Genomic DNA, 14,870 nt, shown 5'->3' on the forward strand with positions numbered 1-14,870 from the left:
GAGAACTATTCCTGAAGACTACGTAAAGAAATGAAAAGAAAGCTTGACTAAGAGAGTTTAGGCCGTGTTGAAGACTAAAGGTGGCCATACCAAATATTGATTTTAAATATTTTGAAACAATAAGCTTTTTGATTTTTGCGTATATGCTGTATTTCCATATATATTTGGACATTTTACAATAAATCGCTGTACCTGTTACCCATTTTCCTTGCAATATATAAAGAAATCAGGGGTGGCTCAAGACTTTTGCACAGTAATGTATGAGAGAGAAACTCTGTTACAAATCATGACAAACATGATGGTCGTAGGATAAATGTCCCAACTATCCCCCAAAAATTTCTCTGTGTAAACCTAGCCGTTGCACTGATTAGATACAATGTAAGAGACAAACGTAACAGTCAAATAATCCTGAAATGAGCAAAGTCAGCAAACTTTGTAAGCATTAAAAAAAAGAAAAGAAAAGAAAAGAAAAAAGGTGGGGGGTTGATTTTTATACATCATGTTTTACTGCCCTGCTAACTGTTAAATTAAGTTAATTTAGGTAATACTTGAAAATAACTGCCCGGTTAAGTACCTGGAGGTGTTTTAGGATGAGTGCTGAATGGCAAGACTTTTTTTCAGGAACTGGGCTGAAACAAACCTAGAGAAAGAGGAATATATAGTTTTTTTTTAATACATGCCAAGAGATGATATCAAGATAACCCAGAACTTTGTTTCTCTATTTTAATTTAATCTACTTTTTAAAATTATTAAGTGCAATTGAATATAAATGAATCCAAATCTGACAAGATGTTAAATAACTTTCAGCCACCACCAATCGTATGAATGATCTACCATAAAACCACCTGTGCGCAGATTGTGGAAATTAGATTCATAAGTCATAATGATTCATTTTTTTATTACCACCACTTCCCAAAAAGTCAAAACCCAACTTGAGATATACTCAAACTATATCACTGGGGGCGATGACATCCCAACTTCCCAACAAAAGAAGAGTGGTGCGTGCAGTCAGTCTGATATTTTTTACGACTTTTAAAAACTCATGTGCAGAATAATATATTATAATAAGAGCCAACTGAGGAGTCAAGTGTGTGTTTGTGTTTTGCATTTACTGCATTACTACTTTGATCTTCCCCAAGTCAGTGGGGGCATCTTGCAGTTTATTAGCGTCAAACAGCACGTGCGCACACACAAACAGCTTTTTAAAACCTTTGCTTGTCTACTAAATGTCATTGCTGCTTGCCTTTATCCTTCTGTTCCCTCCATTTTCCTCTGTTTTTTCCACAAACACTCTTAACCCTGTATTGATTATGTGCGTCGTTTTCACATCCGCCGCTGTTAAATGCTAATTACAACGGGGAGCAAATGACTCTCGGAGCATTCTCATTAACCTGTTTATCTTCTTGACTAAAGGGGATTTTTCCATCCAGCTACATCCACTTAAAGAATGCCCACGTCAAGAACAAAGGGTAATGTTACATGTCTTTCCTTTGGTTTTCTTTCCATGTTTGTTCATATTGTGGTTTTATATTTAAGGTTACGTTATTTAATTCTCGTTCATGTGCTGATGTTTGTTTGTAGGCAATTCGAGACAGTCATCCCTGATGAAGACTCTGTCATCACAGAGATGACATCAACTCTGCGAGACTGGGGTGCCATGTGGAAGCAGCTCTATGTGGTAAGAACTCTTACACATAACCACACGTGCACACTTTGCATCGATTTGTTGTCACTGCTGCTTAACTGAAACTGCAATGTTTGAGTTCATTTGGCCCTGGGTAATTCAGAAAGCCACAAACAGTCAAAGCTTTTTTTTTTAATATGCATTCATTAGTCGGATTGATTGTGTTTGTGGCCTATTAGACTATCTGGGGTGCTGATTAAATTGAGCTGATGAATACGTCTAGATCAAAGTGCATGCATTTGCAGCAAAAAGCAGCAGGACACTGAAGCTAATTTGCACAAATCCATTTTAAGCTCTTCTTGTCTTCTCTCTCTGGGTCGCTGTCTTCTTCTCAGTGTCGATTTGGTTCTCTAATGTGCGTTCCGTCACTTTTCATGTTTTCACTTATGTTTTTGGGTGGCAGCGTTGACACAACTGTATATTTTGATCTCCTTATCTGTGCCTTTCCTGCTGTCATCCTCATTCTGTCTTCAGCTGATTATGAATTTTCCTTTCATTCATTGCCTTTGACTGTTATTCTTCTCATTTCTTTTCCACCCCTCTTCTTTTCTCCCCTTTTCCAAACCTCCAGAAAAATGAGGGGGATTTGTTCCACCGGCTTTGGCACGTGATGAATGAAATCTTGGACCTGAGGAGGCAGGTGCTGGTTGGCCACCTCACTCATGACCGTTTGAGGGACGTCAAGCAGCACATCACAGCAAGATTGGATTGGGGCAACGAGTGAGTAGACTAAGGGCAGTGAGAAGGTTTACAATGTCCACATGTGGCTTATAGACATGTTTGCATTGTTCCTTTTCAAGAACCAATAATTCATTATTTAAACTGCTTCTACCACTGATGATTTTGATTTTAGGTGATTTAAAGGGGCTTGCTATGCTCATTTCCAACTTACCTTATTGTATCCTTATTCATCTTATAGTGGGTTTTTGTGAAGCTCCCTGGGTCACTCTGTGTCTGAAACAATCCAGTTTAGCTCCTTTAGCCCTTCCTGAAACCCAGCTTTCTCCTGATTGGCTGCCTCTCACAAACAGAAGGTTTGGAGAGCAAATGGATGGGGCTTCTGACATTCAAGAGTGAATTTATTTGGTTTACAGGGTTACATATACATACGATGACCTCATTATTTATAGCATAGGTCACATTTAATAGAAGCATCAGCAGAATTAAAGGAAAAAAGCTCCTCTCTAATAGTTCAAAGTACAAATTTCCACAGAGGGAACAGGGAGCTTATTTTATTAACTCAGCAGCCTTATCTGTGTTAAGGATGTGAAGCAAAAAAAATGGCAAGTGGGGTTTTTGGCCTAAATGAGGTTGTTGGGCATAGTTTCTGGTAAGGATGCCCTAATCCAATACAGATATGAATAACTCACTGGATATATTTCAATACTGATATAAATCCAGCATCAGTGGGCGTTCTTTTCCCATTTGTAAAATGACTAGATCCACAGTAGAAAATAATAATAAGTTAAGTTTAAGCCTTAAGTTTGACATTTTGGCTGTTATCTTATCTTGAAAGTGGATGTGACCATATTTAAACTCAGCTAATTCATGTTAGCGTAATTGAGGCATTAATTACCATGTGGTTGTGTCCTGATGTTTCATATGCAATGCCATCCAGTAGTAAAAAGCAAAAAAAGGACTGCAACTGTTGTCACTGGCCCGTTCAGTACTGCTACTTCTGTGCTTTTCTGGCAACTTTTTTTTTTTTGCCAGTTTCTAAATAATCAATAAACAACCCCTGTTTCAATGTGATAAACATAAGGATTCCCAAATGTCAGCGATTCCTGAAGGGAGATGGCTGAAACAACCAAAATGGGCTGAGGGAATGTACGAAGAAGTGGAAAAGCCTGAGTGACATATACTTGAATATTTAAAGAAAAGAAAATAGATCCAAAACTGATGACAACAAAGAGTGGGGACCCAGGAAAGCAAAAGGAAGAAAGGTTAAATGAGAGGTTACAGCGTAGATTTCCTGTAAATCACCTATCAAGAGTGAAGATGATTTTTTTTCTCTCCCTTTTTGAGCTTGCCACTGATTCTTGTGATGCCGAAAACTGTTAGTTTTCAGACTGATAGAAAAAACACTGAATTTTAACTTTAACGAGGATTGCTCTTGCAGTGGCCAATATTCTAGTACTTAATATTGTAATGAGGCAGATCTGGCAAATCCAGTCAGTGCGTTCGTAGTTCAGTTTGCTTGATGTTCCATCAGCACAGAAATCCTTTTCAGCAGCTGACTTGAAAAGCTTGGCACTTCTTTGAATATAATTCTTTCCAACCTCTGCTCTCGGTTGCATAACTGCAGTGCAGTATGACAGTCTTCCACAAAATAAATGAATGAGATAAATCAAACTTTATGTGGACTGTGAGGGAGAACCTGCAGAGTTTAAAGTTTTAAAGAAAGTTTTTTTGTTGTTTTTTTGTTGTTGTTTTTTTTACTGCAGGCAAGGTTGTGTAATCAGTCTAAAAAAAACCCTCACTATACTTTGAGAATTATGAGGAGTATTTTTAGTTACTGACACACAGTAAAATCTGTGAAGCCACCATGACAAGCTGGCTCTTCCATTATAAGCAGTGCTACTCATCTAAAACTTGAAGGAAACTGCATTTGGAAATAAAAGTTTCATCTCTCATTTCTTTCTCTGCTTCTTTCCTGGAGCTTCTTGCAGCTTTCTAACATCCCTCCTTCTTCCTCAGCCTCTCACTCTTCTTTTCAACTTTCCTTTCTCTTCTGCCTTTTGTTGTCACCTACCCTCCCTGTAGGCATACTCTTCACTCAGTACAATCTCTTTCCCACACAGACAGCACTCTCTCCATCCTTCCTTTCACTTTGCTTTCTTCTTTCCATCCTCTCTGTGCTGTGGGGGTGCAATAGAGAGAGAGAGAGAGGGACAAAAAAAGAAATCCTCACAACTCGTGTCCCTCTCTCTTTCTGTCTGTCCTTTACCCTTCGCTCTCCTTCATTTCCCTGCTGTGGGCCTTCTTCAAACACACGCACATGCTTCACATCCCTCCCCAGCGATGAGCATCCCTCGCTGCTGTATGGTTGACCTGGCCTGTCTCTCTTCTTGCCGAAAAGGAGACACACTCAAGTGTGCTGTTTTGGTCCACTAATACCACCGACCAGGAGGATGGGAGCATGTAAGAGTTAGTGTTTATGGAACAACAAGAATGTAGAGGAACAGGCAAGGTTAAATGATGGAGGACAGGAAAGAGGATAAAGAGGACAGTAGGCATAGCAGGGGGCTAAAGGGAGAGGATTTTTTCTTTCATCTGCTCCACAGAGGAGCTGTCAAATGTATTTAGGCGACTGACGGGTGATGTGACAGCTGTGCTTTGAGTGTTTGTGGGTCTGTTCGCTTTGTTGTTGATGCTCAGTGCAGCTATAAAGTAGCATCTTAATTAACGCTCAATTGCAATCCATGTACTGTGTTATCTGTATGTATTTTGCAGCTTCAGTGTATTAATACTCTCTGTGACTTTGTGTTTCAGACAGCTTGGCTTGGACCTGGTCCCGAGGCGAGAGTTTAGTATGGTGGACCCCGATGAAATCAGTGTCACAGAGCTTTACAGACTGGTAAGCGTCCACACAGTTCTTCCCTGTTCTCAGATTAAGATCCCATCCAGAGTGCAGATGCGTAAAGGAGCTGGTCTCTTCTAGATTCATCTTGGAAAGAGTACAATAAAATCTCTATATTCAACACAGCTCACAAGACACACAAAGTAAAGAAAGCAATGCTCTGCTGGGAGGTTGTTGCCCTGCAGAGTGGACAGTGACACTGAATGACAGTGACATCGATGGCAGGAGTTTGGATTGGTGGCCTTAGAGTTCCTGTGTTATATGCCTTTTTAATGTCCAGTGTATTTACAATTTAGAGCCAGTTGCTTAGGCTGGATACAGGATGTAGACAATGATACAGATCTATTTAGGGTTACTGTTGTATTGTACACAATCTATCCACTTTCTAATAGGAACTGTCATTTGATGCCGAGGGTAACTTTATACAACAGATGGCAAACAACCAAAACATGTCTGACCTCTGAGTATATTGTACTTGGTTTGATCTTGCAACCTCTAAGTGGATTTAAGGAACTGTCTATCACTGACAACATCTGTCAGCTTCTTTCTCTAAGCTGACAGATGTTGTCAGATAGATAGAAGAGGCCGTGTATGAACTAGCTGCCCGCATAATACCTTGCTACCTTGGCACAGCAGACATTATGGACCTGCTATACTCACTTCCAGTTTCATATTTTTTTGACTTTACAAAATTGACACCTCAATTTTCTGTGGAACTTTTCAGTTCATTGTGTAAAAGTAGCTGCTTTCGCATCCGTCTCTTTAAGCCCCCGCTTCAAAAAAAAGGATGATGGGGTTCTGATTGGCTCGCCTAGCTTCCTCAAACAAAAATTGGTGCTCGTGGGTACTGCTTCTCACTTCACTTATGTGCAGTTTCTGAAAACACCAGGCTGAGAAGCATAATCTACCACTCCTTATTGGACATGCCAGTTTCTTAGATCCATTTGTACATGTAGATGCCAGAGTCTGGGTTTTTGGGACAGAAATAATCAGAAAATGATGAAGATGCAGGATGATCTGTTAAAAGTACCATCTTACTGTGGGACCTAACAGTGGACTAGTGTTTCAGTCTGTGTGAACCCGTATTTGTACCTGTACAAAATACATGATGGAAATGTGCTAGAAATTGATAAAAGTAGAAAACTCTTACTGCTATGAAATACCAAAGGTAGCACAGGGAGAGTCTCATCAGGGTTGGCTGCATTACCATCCGACTATGATGCAACTGCTGGAGCTGATTATGGAGTCTCAAGCTGGTACTAAGTGGCAACATCCGGAGCTGAATAATTAAGTAAACGCTTAAGTGACAAGTCTGCAATTCCCCCAGTGGCCACTCAAGGTTTGCACCATAAGCGAGTCAGTCAGCATCGACTAGAGAGTTAAAATGGGTGATGTTACAACACTGAAAAACATGTTTTTAGTCTGGTACAGAAAATAGTAATTATCTCCCTGGGTAAGTTCTTCCTTTGTAACAGCTCTACTAAAGTTTTTTTGTTTTTTTTAAACACTCTTAATAACTCGATCTGAGTACTGGAGTTAGGTTCATGTCTGCTTTGACTGAGAGGTGTCCCAACAAAGGCAGATTGATGCTAATTGGAGTCACAGAGCTGGATCTCTCCACCATGTCTATGCTGCAGGTTATAAATGTTTGGAAGTAGAGCAACATTTCTTTGACTTTAGCACAGTTAATATGAGCATACACCGCTGGGAAAGTGTATGTGTGTGAGAGAGAAGAAGGAAAGGCACAACAGGGCCATGGTCCAGTTTGAAATTGAAGAGCAGCTTATATAAAAATCTATGGCACTGATCCCTAACGGTTATAGGACTGCTGTAAAGGATGCTGAAGGATTTTGCTCATAGTATTTAATAACCTTTTTTGAGCTTTTTTCCACATGTTTCTCTGCATTTTACTGAGCTGTTAACAGATGCGCTTTCTCCGAGAACCTTGAACACGTCTCGGTGTGGGCTAAAGCTTTGGGATTGGAAGTCCATGCTTGACCCTTAGAACCAGCATTTGGCAAAACAAATTTAGAGTAAGCTCAGCGAGTTACTGATACCACTCTCATCCTCGCATGAGGTACATTTGATGGACCGATTTTTTTTTTCTTTTCCCCCTCATCCATCTGCTTCTGTATTTCTCTCCTTCCTTTCCCTACTGTTTGCTCCCTGCCTCTCCTTCCCACTTTCTCCAAGCCCCAATCGCTGCTACCATGGCAACCACTTCTCTGCCCTCGTATGGTGTGGGGGGAATTGTATCACACACACACGCACACACACTCTGTGTCGGCTCTTTCTTCGCAAGGGTAATTGAAGCTCTTAATCCATCTGTTATTTTTTTTTTTGTTGTTGTCAAAACAAAAGCAGGAAAAGCACAAAGAAAGCTTTCTCCACCTCTATTAAACGGTGTATAAAATAAACAAGCGACTACCATTTCTCCATACTGGGTCGAGATAAAGGGCCAGGCATTCACCGCCGCCATCCACTTACGAAAATACGCAAGGAACCCTCACACCAAGATGCAATATCTCAATGAGCCCAAATTACATCAATATTTCCCCGTGAGATCTTTGTTTGTGAGAACCGCGTCTTTGTTTCTGTCGGTGCTTCTGCGGCGTGGCTTAATTAAATTGACATGGGGATTATGCGGTGTCTCTGTGTGTACTTGTGTGCGTGTTTGCCTGTGTGTGTGTGCTGAAGTGCCAGTGCAGTATTACTGTAGGAAAATGTGGCTTAACTGCTGCATTGTTTCAAGGAATTGTGTGATATCTGCTGAGTGAGAATGAAAACAAGCAACGACAGTGGATTAAAAAGAGATTTTATGTATGCCTGTAAATGCCTTAATGCTATCTCATAAACCCTTCTCATTCTATATAATGAGAAACAACACTGTAAATGTAAACATGGTATATGCATGCCAATTTAAGTCTATTTAAAAAAAAACAAAGGAAAAGTAATTACAGGGTCATAGAAGGTGGTGGTATTCCTAGCAAAAATTCCAAGCTTGTGGATTTATGAGAAAAAACCCAGATGTGTATTTTCTGATAATAAAATAATACATCTACAAGGAAAAAACCCCAAATATAATATTCTTTTTTCCCATTTTTCCCTTGAACAAAGAAGGTACAACATCTACATATGGTAATAGTGATTATTCACAGACAGCAGTACCTCAGGTAGTAGTTTCCTGGCTCAGAATGGGCCTTTGCGGTTGGGTAGCTGTGCCTATAAGTATTATTTGATACTTCAGTCTGCGTTACTGCACATAACAGAAATACATACATTTTCTTCTTATTGCTGGCCATTTGAAAAAGTCTTCAAAAGCGTTATATCCTTCCCCAAGGATGACTAAATCATTTCCTGATGATTTTCCTCTGGGGTACATTCACAGCTACTTTAGTGTGTGCCAGGAGAAACCCTGTATTAGTGACTGTCTGGAAAAGCGTATATAGCAGCCTGAAAACATATGCTTCCCTGAAGAATTAGTGAAGAACAGCATAGTGAATCAACAATTTTCTCTTTTTGTCAGATTAGGGGAAAGAAAAACCCCTACTTTGTAAAACAATACGACAAAAATGCATCAAAACTAAATATTTGTGGAGATGGAGGACCAGATTTTTATTGGACTTAAATCCTTTAAACAGACACTTGTTGAAGCATTATATTTGGTTGTAGCTTTAAAGTGAGAAAAAAAACCCTTTATGTCTAATTAGCTCATGCGAGTCATGTGTAGAGCAAAGACTAATCAGCTTTAGGCTTTCCATTGTTTTCCTCTGGGACTGAGCTCAGAGCGTAAGCAGAGAAGACCCGAGTTTAGATCCCCCAGTGATGACTTCATTAACAGTGGAAGCTCCCTCTGTAGTAATAGATCATAGCTCAGCTCTTTGCCCTGGACATGTGGTTGTAATATTTCTTCTTATGGTTCAGCTTATCACTAAAGAGAGACAAGCCTTCATACAGATCTTTAACTTCCTGCACGACTTTAATCCTTGAGTTTAAAAGAGGGATGAAAGGAGGCTTAAACATTAATGTAGAAAGGGACAGAAAGAACAGCTACAAATTTGTGGCCTCAGTTTGACCTGTCTCCTCTAGAATTTCCTTGTCGTTTGACAGTCTGTAGGACAGTTTGGCTGGCACACACACGGTCATGTTCTCGTTCTCTGTTCAGCTACCTCTCAGCCTCTCCTTGTTGACCACACCATTGTGTGTTGCCAGTCAGGCTGCCAGCCTGTCATGTCTATGCTTTGTGTCTAGTCATGCTGAAGCTGTCACAAAACCACACACTGTTCCCGCCGGGCTGCTGGCTGAAATGACACACTGAAAATAACCTCGTAATAAAATCCCACAGTATAAATTAGGCCTTCCTCAGACCTAGTAATTTTACGTCAGAACCAGGAGTTCAGCCCTGCTGGGAGTAGTTTGTCTTGCTGTTAGATAATTCTGTTTCTCTGTTTCTTTTCGGGGATCTCGCACAAAAACAAAAGTGTTTTTATAGTTTTGACAGAAACTGCAAAGGTAAAAGGATTTGTAGCATGGTTTTTCAGCACATTTAGAGAACTTGTTTCTTAATCTCACAATTTTTCACTTTAGTATGCAAATCATCATCTCTGCAGACAGGTTTTTGTAAAGTTGAGCTAATCTGTCTGGCTGCAGGGAAAAACATTACAGGTCTTGTGACCTGTAATGCAAAGTGGTAGCGAAACTTGAGTGAATCTTGACACGTGGTGGCTGGAGTGACACATTCTCTTTTTAACTTTGGTTTGTTAGCTTTTGAACTTTTTCAGTTTCATAGCCGCTTTGCTAATAGCTGAGGAGGGTGTTTTGGCGGGTCAGTGTCTTCCATGCAAACTAAAGGCTACTTTAGCAATCTGCTAGCAACTGAAGCAATCATGAGGAGGTTTTTGGTACAGCATCCTCTTTGTGACCAACCTCACCCACTGTAGCAACTGCGAGCAACACACGTTTTACCCTAGCAACCAGAGTTGCCAGGAGGTCACTGACCTGTCTCTCGGCCAGAGAGAGCATGATTATTCGTGTGGGTGGGTGGGTGACTGAAGCCATAAATGGAACTTCTGACTACATTTGCACATAGGGTAACTAACTGTGAATGCGACAGTATCCGTTAATACCTTGAATTAAGACATGACAAGTGTGTTTTAGTTTGTTTTAGTAAGATTATTTGTTGCCTGGTACGCAGCTTCATAATTCCTTGAGCTTGAAATGTTGCGCCAACAAGTGCATTTCAACAAAGTCACCTATGCTGTACAATGCAACACTATTTAAATTTGACAACCAAACCATCATTATAATCCTGTAAAACATATTATATTCACTATTAATATACTGTGTGTGTGTTGTTTTGTGGTGAAGCTTTACTACACTCAGTTCTTGCATTGTCTTTATCCGTTTCCCTTTCCTCTGTCCTGATCCCCATCTCTTGCTCCCTTCCTTCCGATTTTCTTATGTTTTACAACAGAAGTGGATGCGAGGCCAAATTTGGCAGTGGCTCTATTGGCCATCTGGTGCTTTGTGTATATTTGTGTGTATGTGTGTGTTGTGCGCGTGTGTATTTTTGGCTGTTGACAGCAGATTATGATGAACCTTTTATAAACAGAGCTCTAATGTGTGTACACACACCATACCATCCTGTATGAGGCCTTATTGATCTTTTTGGTACAGATTGATGTAATATGGCAAGTAATATCATCCACCACTAAAGCACTGAGCTCTGTAATTGTGCTGAACTATTAGACTTTTTTTTTTTTTAAACGTTTGTGTGAATCGCAATGTTTAAGATGTTGCTTTCTGCTTCTTTCTGTCAAAAACCCCCCGATTTGGCCTCCTTAAAGATAAAGTGTTGTGCGGATGTCTTGCCCATGTTGTTGCCATTTACTGAAACAGGCAGACATGCATAGAAAGTGTAAAGTGTGTAAAGTGTGCGTGTTAGTCCCCATAGGGAAATAGTTCCTCTGCATTTAACCCATTCACCCAGTGAAGCAGTGGGCAGCCACCAGTGCAGCGCCCGGGGAGCAGTGTGTAGGGACGGTACCTTGCTCAGGGGTACCTCAGGGTAGCCGTTCAGTGGAGTCGAACCCCCGACCTTCCGATCATGGGGCCACCACTCTACCTACTGAGCTATCCCTGCCCCACATACAACATATAAGGGAAAATCCAAATTTATAGACTTTAACAAGCTTGAAAGTCCGTATTTTGTATACACAGACTGAATTCTCAGTCTGCTTTTGTAATTAAAGTAGTCTTCAGGTATAGTTCTCAAGGTTTCTTACCTGGAGAGGACATTACAAAGTTCAAACGCCTTCCAGATGATACAGCATGGTGGAACTAAATCTGAGAGTACTTTTTTGCAATCATAATTCCATCAATTTTGACAAAAACCTAACAGCACTGGCTGAAAATCAGCCCCAAACCTTGACATAGCTTCTACCGTGTTTTACAGATGCCTGTAGAGGCTCCCTCCTGACCTTTTCCATACATATTGCCTTCTTTAAGAATGGCTTCTTGACAGCCAGCCTTCCACTGAGAAGCCAAGAGGTCATTCCTGATGAAGCTTCGGCAAACAGTAGATGAATCAACTAAAGTACCAGATACATCACAAGAAATGAGCGTGGTTCTTTAAAAGAAAAATGTAACGTAATGAGGGGTGGCTCAAGAGTTTTGCACATCACTTTAAATGCTCGGCAAGGTGCTGAGTTGATGTATTGGCATAAAGGCAGCAACAAAGAAAGAGCCAGACAGTGCAGCTTCAACTCCCACATTTTAGCCTCTGAGCTGCCAGCCTGCAGTATTACATCCCATATTAGCCTGATGTATATCAACATCTATATCTTTCTGCTCTTCAAATATATGCAAATTCAAATCAGTCCTTCTGCCTACAGTGAGAAGCCTCAGGGGAATATTACCTGTTATTGAATTCATCACTAATACAGCAGCTTTGATTTGAGAGGTTATGAGTTTTTAACCTTCTTTGCATCCACCTCTATAACTCTGTATTTCAACTGCAGCTGTTCTTGTTTCAAGTTGTTTTCTTGTTTATTTGAATTTTTCCCAGTTTGCATAATTACAGCTAAAACGTAATATATAACGGTTTCCTTTATATAGAGAAATCTGCTTGTGCTGATTTTCTTCTCTCGCCTGCAGATGGAACACCGACATCGTAAGAAGGAGACATCCACCCCTGCTAGCACCCATCATCTGTTTGTCCACGTAAAGAGTCTAATGAGCGCTAATCTGGGGGAGGAGCTGGAAGTCTTCTTTCACATTTACGATGGACGGGAGAACCGGCCACTCAGGTAGAGACTTTACAGGCAATACGCCTTTATGATTCTAATTGGGCCTTTTCAAAAATCAAATATTTTTCCATCTAGCCTGTAGTGCTGTTTGTGTAGCTAGATTGTTTTTGTACAAGTTGCCCAGTTTTGGAAAAATGAAGTTTAGAGATGGTTGCATTATCTTTAATGGCTGAACTAAGTGTAAAGGGAAAAGTGTCATTCTTACCATGACGAGAGGCCCAGCATTACAGGATGTATGTCTTGCCATTAGCCAAACTGTTAGCTCATTAGCTAAATTTAGGTTGTTGCGTGCTTATGTTTGGTGAATATAGACCGTGTCATTTTTACCAGGTCGCCTAACCACAAGTCTACAAAGAGACATTATTTAATTTTTATTTAATTTATTTATTTAGCATTTTTTCTTCCTCTTTTTTGTTGTTTTAGCATGTTGAGAACTAGAATGCCAGTTTCATTTAACGCCATTGTATCGGTGGAAATTGGATACTTGTACATTTGAACTCAAACCAAAACTTTCTGAGTGATGTGATGAAGTGATGGTTTCCATCACTGTGACATGTTATGATTTATTTATTTTTGGTCTTTACAGTGTGTTTTTAGACCAAGCAGCTTGATTTATCAGCTTGTATGTTGTTTTCTTGGATTGTAGGCCGCAGGAAAACAGTTCCTTGCTTGTTCTTAAGGTTGTATGGTTTATGGCATTAAATCCTGTGGGAGAGCGAAATGCAAATGAGCTGCTCTGTTGATTGTGAACGCCCTGTGCCAAATGGCTCCCCTTGGACTGCTCTTAATTATATTCATGAAGATTTATTAAATGAAGCAGGTTATTAAAGTGCACTTGAACACACAAAATTGGACAAGGCCATGTTATTTTATTTCTTTATTTATTTTTAGGAAAAAAATGTCCATGTGAAAGCTGGTCCTGGTGCCCTGGGAGGTTGCATGTGTTACTTGCATACATGCTTACACACCAGCAGATACCTCACTGTTCTCCTGACAGGAAGACTGTGTTGAAACTCCCTGGTTTCAAAGTTCAAAGTGAAGAAATTTTGTTTCATGTCACAAACGAGTGAATTTGTCAGGCAAAAGAAAAGCGAGTGGGTTGAAAAATGAGCACAGCAGCACCGAAACTTCTTTTGATAAGTCGTGCTTGTGTGAGAATACTCTCCGCCCCGCAGGGTCACATCAGAGGAATTAGAATGGTGTTGATGGGACTCTTTTTTTTTTTTTTTTTTTTAATTATTACTCTCTATTATTATCCAGTAGCCCTACTTCAGTTTCTATTGTAATCCAATTTATGATTCATCCATATTGCTGGCAAGTTTCTTTAAACTTTACATGAAAATAGCTGCGGTTTCCACCGTTCCTGAAGAATTATAGCACAAAAGAAGGAAGGCGCTATCTTTTCTTTTTTACAAGTTTGCCATTTTGTTTGGTTGCAATGATGTTATTAATCTGAGAGAAAAATAGGGCTATAACTGTCATAGAGTTACAGCGCGTGGTACACCCTGGACAGGTCATCAGTCTGTCACAGGCTGGGATGCTGAGTAAACCATTGAAATTTTGAACTGAAAGATGTTATTGTGTTTGTATAGAGAATACACATTTTCAACTAGTTTCTAAGTTGTGGACAGGAGCAACAAAACGACAAATTAAATTCTTAAAAAAAAAAATACTGGCTGAAACTTTGATTCATAATAACTGGGTAAGGGCAAACCAAGCTTGCATCAGTTCAGTATCCAGAGAGTATCCAGAGAAATCGGTGTGCAAGGGACAAGGCCAAAACCCAGTATCAGATCGGGAAGAGCCATTGGGGTGATCGTGGCCCAAGAGTTGGGCATTTGTCTTGGGCCGGTTCGAGCCCCGACTCCGACAGTCTTGGTCGTTGTGTCCTCGTGCAAGACACTTCACCCGTTGCCTCCTGGTGGTGGTCAGAGGTCCCGGTGGCGCCAGTGTCCGGCAGCCTCGCCTCTGTCAGTGCACCCCAGGGTGGCTGTGGCTACAATGTAGCTTGCCATCACCAGTGTGTGAATGGGTGGTTGATTGTGTATAGTGTAAAGCGCTTTGGGGTCCTTAAAACCAAGTAAAGCGCTATACAAATACAGACCATTGTCAGTGAACACAGTTTGTCACTGCATCCACAAAAGCGAGTCAAAATAAAAAAATAAATAAACAAGACCCATGAAACTGACCACCTTCTGTGGGCTTGTCTCAAAGGAAAAGTGAAAACCTGTGCTGTGGTCTGACCAGTGGGCTAAACAGCTATAATATCATGTGGTTTGTTATCAGCACACACTTTTAA

At 40.4% G+C, this 14,870-nt stretch overlaps 1 protein-coding gene across 4 annotated transcripts in view; it reads left to right on the forward strand.

Annotated features, from left to right (window-relative positions):
- Positions 1–14,870, forward strand: part of dock4b (dedicator of cytokinesis 4b) — a 140,733-nt gene that overhangs the window by 41,105 nt on the left and 84,758 nt on the right. For all 4 annotated transcript variants that reach the window (XM_026147369.1, XM_026147372.1, XM_026147370.1 and 1 more), the window contains exons 4-8: positions 1,414–1,469; positions 1,582–1,678; positions 2,256–2,404; positions 5,177–5,261; positions 12,420–12,571. In XM_026147369.1, coding sequence (XP_026003154.1) covers positions 1,414–1,469; positions 1,582–1,678; positions 2,256–2,404; positions 5,177–5,261; positions 12,420–12,571 — 539 coding nt within the window. The remainder of the gene's footprint in view (positions 1–1,413; positions 1,470–1,581; positions 1,679–2,255; positions 2,405–5,176; positions 5,262–12,419; positions 12,572–14,870) is intronic.

Source organism: Astatotilapia calliptera, chromosome 17 (assembly GCF_900246225.1).
Source record: "Astatotilapia calliptera chromosome 17, fAstCal1.2, whole genome shotgun sequence".
NCBI lineage: Eukaryota > Metazoa > Chordata > Actinopteri > Cichliformes > Cichlidae > Astatotilapia > Astatotilapia calliptera.